The sequence below is a fragment of the Centroberyx affinis genome, unplaced genomic scaffold (assembly GCF_046629955.1).
Source record: "Centroberyx affinis isolate AG114_WGS23_722 - 3 ecotype Tasmania unplaced genomic scaffold, CSIRO-AGI_Caff_v1 ptg005992l_1, whole genome shotgun sequence".
In the NCBI taxonomy this organism is placed as follows: Eukaryota; Metazoa; Chordata; class Actinopteri; order Beryciformes; family Berycidae; genus Centroberyx; species Centroberyx affinis.
Genome location: NW_027283047.1, coordinates 169,458 through 175,457, shown reverse-complemented (window position 1 = coordinate 175,457; position 6,000 = coordinate 169,458). Strand labels below are relative to the sequence as shown.

Sequence of the window (6,000 nt, the reverse complement as noted above, 5' to 3'; positions counted from 1 at the left end):
CTCTGTTCTCAGTGAAGAGTACACTCTGCAGACTCTTCAGTCACTGCACTGTGAGTCTGAATCAAACACACAACTCTCTTCCCAAATTAATTATCCTCCCTCCGTGTGTGTGTGTGTGTGTGTGTGTGTGTGTGTGTGTGTGTGTGTGTGTGTGTGTGTGTGTGTGTGTGTGTGTGTGTGTGTGTGTGTGTGTGTGTGTGTGTGTGTGTGTGTGTGTGTGTGTGTGTGTGTGTGTGTGTGTGTGTGTGTGTGTGCAGGAGAGTGAGAGGAAGGCGTACAACCCGCGGCCCTTCTGTAAAACCTACACCATGGACAAACAGCCTCTGAACACCGGGGAGCAGAAGGACATGACTGAGTTCTTCACTGACCTCATCACCAAGATAGAGGAGATGTCCCAGGACCTGGTAAAACACACACACACACACACACACACACACCTCACCACCTGTCAAGTTAGACGAATGCTTCACAAAGGACACACACTCTAGGAAAGGGTCTTGTGTCCATTTATATCACTGAAAAATGTATTTGCTAGGACATGTTACAAAATATTAAAGGTCTTGGAAATCCTGGAAATGTCATTGAAGGTGTGAATTGTGTTTTCCAGGCCTGGAAAAGTTAGGGAAGATCATATATGTCCAAATATGGAAATATAATTAAAATTGATCTTAATATTTTCTGCTGGTGGTTTGATGCCATGCTTGGCTGGTGGGAGATCGAGTTATGAATAATAGTCCAATAACAAATTTCCTGATTACAGAAGTGATAGTTAGTTACATCTTGGACGTTCAAATAAAGTATTCAACAAAAAATGTAACATTTTAACATAATAAATTAATTAAATAAATTGAATAAAAATGTGAAGCGGCTCTGTTGAAACATGTCTGACATTTCAGCTCTTTCCCTTTTCCCCCTCAGAAAAACACAGTGAAGACTCTGTTTGGAGGCGTCATCACCAACAACGTGGTTTCTCTGGTAAGAATCTGGGCTCAAGTCAACAATACACAAACAGTAAACAAACACAGCGTATTACCATTACACTGTCACATTTTTAAAAAATAATGCCAGGTTACATAGCAAGATTTGTTGGGACTGACAACAGAAAAGACAAGTAATGTTGCTAGTGGAAAGATGGAAAGTTTTTGAAGCTAGAAGTTTTTGATGGATGAAAAGAAAAGCAGGCGAGGTTTCACATACAAACAAGTCTGCTGCTAGCCCACATTCAAAACACAAGTCTATAAATAAAATATAATAAATATCTAACTCTCAGGTTCACTGTTAATGTGATGGGAGAGGAGGAGAGACTTGATGAAAAAAGTTTAAGAACCACTGACCTGTAGGAAACATTTTAAGTGCACATTAATACTATGCTGTTACATCCTTGAATGCACATTATGTATGAAGGACGTTTTCATTATGTACTTAATAGTTTCCCTCTTACAATACAGGTCAATACAGTTTAATACCAGTGTTACAGAACAGCTGGTAGTGAATTAACCTCAACACTGGAGTGGGTTAGGGTTTTCTGTACCATGTGACTGACTGTAACTCTTCTTCTGCAGGACTGTGACCACGTCAGTCAGACAGCTGAGGAGTTTTACACCGTCAGATGCCAAGTGGCCGACATGAAGAACATCTATGTGAGTTTGACCTTCGACCCCGAGCCTCCACCTGACACTTTTTAAACGGGGAGAGAAAAGAACATAGAAAAAGGCTGGGTCCACATTTAGATTAGACTAGATGCATATATTGTTTTGCCAATAAATAGGGAAGATGCTGGCTTTTTATTAAAGAATTGGATCTGGACCAGTCAGTGTGGTTCACCTCTGATATGATGGATATGATGCAGTTTGTTTATTACATATTTATTGTATATTTGATCAATGCTACACTGGTTGTCCGTGGGAAGCCCTTAACCTGAATTGATTCCAATAAGACGTTTAGATCACACAAGTATGCCTTAATGTATCATTATTATTATTATTATTATCAATAGTATTAATATTAGTATTATTATTATTACTACTACTACTATCGTGGGTTTCAGTGGAGAGTTTTAGTGTCCCATGATGGTCTAAATGCTGATTCAGAGGCTTTTCCACCCTGATGAGAAGACAATTCTGAGGGAAATAAAAACCAAATGGTCCTGAAGCCTTTCATTTCTGTGTGTGTGTGTTCAGGAGTCTCTGGATGAAGTGACCATCAAAGACACTCTGGAGGGAGACAACATGTACACCTGCTCCCAGTGCGGCAAGAAGGTCCGCGCAGAGAAAAGGTAAGGAGACATCCTGGATTAAGGAAAACAGAAACGTACATCTTTTGTCATTTGAGTTAAAGAAGCGTATAAGTGAGGATTGAAATCTCCTGCAGTGTTGTTGGTAAATCTGCCAAGTTTATTATCCATGTTCACCTATTATTTTGGCTGCTAGGAAATTAAATCGGCCAGTGAAATATCAGCTCTCTTGCTACTGTGGCTGTTTTACCAAAAAGTTAGTGATAATAGAACAATGATGAACTTTTTTTCTCCCCCAAACAAATTTCCGTCCAGAGTATAAAACAAATGAAATATAAAAAGCCAAATAAAAAAACAGGGTTAGTGAAGAATAAAACAAGTAAATACATTGAGTATAAAATAAGGAAACTGTTAGGAAATTTAACTGTGATTGAGACAATGGAACTATATGAAAATGGATGTAAATAGGTGATAAATCCTTGTGTTTTCATCCATCACACCGACTCTCTCCCCTCCCCTCCCCTCCCCCCCTCTCCTCCTGCAGAGCGTGTTTCAAGAAGCTTCCGCGGATCCTGAGCTTCAACACGATGCGCTACACCTTCAACATGGTGACCATGATGAAGGAGAAGGTCAACACACACTTCTCCTTCCCCCTGCGCCTCGACATGACGCCCTACACCGAGGACTTCCTCATGGGCAAGGGGGAGCGCAAGGAGGGTGGGTCCAACACACACTGCACACACACACACACTGACAAGTCCCCAAGAAACACACTGCACACACACACTGACAAGTCACCAAGAAACACACTGCACACACACTGACAAGTCACCAAGAAACACACTGCACACACACTGACAAGTTACCAAGAAACACACTGTACACACACACACTGACAAGTCACCAAGACACACACTGCACACACACACTGACAAGTCACCAAGAAACACACTGCACACACACTGACAAGTCACCAAGACACACACTGCACACACACACTGACAAGTCACCAAGACACACACTGCACACACACACTGACAAGTCACCAAGAAACACACTGCACACACACACTGACAAGTCACCAAGAAACACACTGCACACACACACTGACAAGTCACCAAGAAACACACTGCACACAGACCAAGTCACCAAGAAACACACTGCACACACACTGACAAGTCACCAAGAAACACACTGCACACACACTGACAAGTCACCAAGAAACACAATGTACACACACCGACAAGTCACCAAGAAGTCACCAAGACTCACACTGCACACACACCAAGTCACCAAGAAACTCACTGTACACACACCGACAAGTCACAAGAAACACACTGTACACACACCACACTCCAAGTCACCAAGAAACACACTGCACACACACCGACAAGTCACAAGAAACACACTGTACACACACTGCACACACACCAACAAGTCACCAACAACTCACCAAGAAACACACTGCACATACACCGACAAGTCACCAACAACTCACCAAGAAACACACTGCACACACACCGACATGTCACCAACAAGTCACCAAGAAACACACTGCACACACACTGACAAGTCACCAAGAAACACACTGCACACACACTGACAAGTCACCAACAAGTCACCAAGAAACACACTGCACACACACTGACAAGTCACCGACAAGCCACCAAGAAACACACTGTACACACACTGACAACTCACCAACAAGTCACCAAGAAGCACACTTTACACACCTGGAAGCGTCCTGAGCGGTCAGCTGTGTGTTGCAGGTTTCCGGGAGGAAGGCGAGGCCAAAGTGACGGAGAGCTATGAGTATGACCTCATCGGCGTCACCGTGCACACTGGCACGGCGGACGGCGGCCATTACTACAGCTTCATCAGAGACATCGTCAACCCACACGCCTACAAGAACAACAAGTGGTGAGGGGGGGGGCAAGTTAAATTAGACACATTAGGTGATCACACATCAGGAATGGAATGATGCTGGAGAGAGCGGTTTCTCTCAAAGTTTCTCAGGCTTCCTTCAGAGGTGTCAGGAAGAGTCTAGACCTCTTCTTCACACAGACAGATGTCAGATCTCTCTAACAGAGAAAAATGTATTTTTGGACCCTAACTAATTGTTTAAAGCTGCACGAGGCACTTTGCACTTTGACAGTATTAGCTTAGGGATAACTTTGAATTTTTGAAAGTTTGAAGACCTTCAATACGGAGAAACCATGTAATGTGTTGTCAGAAAACAACCGACTTAAATTTGCTCTTATTGTCTGGTGGGTGGAGGTGGTGAAGAGGTTCAGCCAGTGTTGGTGTGTCCAGATTTTTCTGGACAGAGCGCTGCCTGCTGCTGTTTAGGAGACAGTTTTGGATTTGGCCTTTTTGAGTTTCGAATCATCACTTCCAACAGGGAGAATCAACAGAGTCTCAATTAGGAGGAATGGGACGATTTCTCTGTAAAAGTAAAATGGTGTTACGAAGTGTTTTACAAACAATAAAGAAGTAACAAAAAGCCAGTAAGAGAGTAGAAACACCAGACATGAATCAAAACCATGTGATTTAAGACAGACAACAGGCAAATGCAACTCTGAATACACTTTTGTCAGAATACAACCTAAAGAAAGTGTCTGTCGTCTCTTCAGGTATCTGTTCAACGATGCGGAGGTGAAGCCCTTCGACTCGGCCCAGCTGGCCTCCGAGTGCTTCGGTGGAGAAATGACGGTAAGAGGAGAAACCAGCCGCTCCTCCTCAGCCTCAGTACAGCTGTCAGTCCGGATCTCACTGTGTTTCTGTTTCTGTCCCGCAGACTAAAACCTACGACTCCGTCACCGACAAGTTCATGGATTTCTCCTTTGAGAAGGTGAGGAGGGTTTCCAGCCTCTTCTTACCTTATTGTTTCGTTTGTAGTGACTTAAAAAAAAAAGACACTATACACTGTCACAAATGTAATGATGAAATATTGATGGAGCCATTCTCTTGCAGACCCACAGTGCCTACATGCTCTTCTATAAGAGAGTGGAGCTTGAGGAGGAGAACGGGAAGGACTTCAGTTTCGACGTCTCTCCTGATCTGCTGGAGGTACGCTGGATCTACTTTTCTACTTTTAAATTATTGGTTTTACTTTTTTATTTTTATTTATTTAACCAGGAAGTCCCACTGAGATTAAAAACCTCAGCAGCACAGATATGAACAAATGGTTTCAGACAGACTACAATAAAAACAAATACAGGAACAGAACAGACTGCAATAAACGTATAGGAGACAAAATACAACATAAACTAACAAAACCTTTAAAAAGAAAAGTCTGCTACACAGCTGAGAAGTTGTTGATTAAAAACAGTGACATTCCAATTAATTAGCCTCCAATTCTTTCATTTTGGACTTAAAAGCAATTAGCTTTTAGATTCACTGGTTCAGTTTTAAGTTGTTCAGGAACAGATTCCAGGCAGAAGGTGCAGAATACATAAACGCCCAAGTTCTGTACGTACATTTTGGAACAGAAAGCATATTTAGCATAGTTATTCGTGTTTATACGTTTCTGGTAAAGACAAAGGAAACCCGACTCCTAGATTAATGAGCTGCCTGCCAACAGCATATATAGCATAGAAGACTTAAAAGTAAAATCACAACTCCAACACAGACACCCTGAGGAAGACGCCTGTGCCCCAAAATGCTGCCAGTACATTTATATTTAAAGCTTTAATCTGTGAAATCTGTGTATTTTAATTTAGTCTGCCTCCTTGCTGCTAAGCGCTCATCACTGTGGTGTTTCTGCA

General features: G+C 42.3%; 1 protein-coding gene across 1 annotated transcript in view; it reads left to right on the top strand.

The window, feature by feature from the left end:
- Positions 1 to 257: 257 nt before the first annotated feature.
- The window catches only part of LOC139668041 (ubiquitin carboxyl-terminal hydrolase 34-like), a gene marked incomplete at its 5' end in the record, with an annotated part of 30,600 nt that continues 24,857 nt past the window's right edge, over positions 258 to 6,000 (top strand). The window contains 9 exons of the mRNA XM_071547516.1: positions 258 to 404; positions 919 to 975; positions 1,563 to 1,640; positions 2,181 to 2,275; positions 2,778 to 2,950; positions 4,003 to 4,153; positions 4,867 to 4,945; positions 5,031 to 5,084; positions 5,207 to 5,302. Coding sequence (XP_071403617.1) covers positions 258 to 404; positions 919 to 975; positions 1,563 to 1,640; positions 2,181 to 2,275; positions 2,778 to 2,950; positions 4,003 to 4,153; positions 4,867 to 4,945; positions 5,031 to 5,084; positions 5,207 to 5,302 — 930 coding nt within the window. The remainder of the gene's footprint in view (positions 405 to 918; positions 976 to 1,562; positions 1,641 to 2,180; positions 2,276 to 2,777; positions 2,951 to 4,002; positions 4,154 to 4,866; positions 4,946 to 5,030; positions 5,085 to 5,206; positions 5,303 to 6,000) is intronic.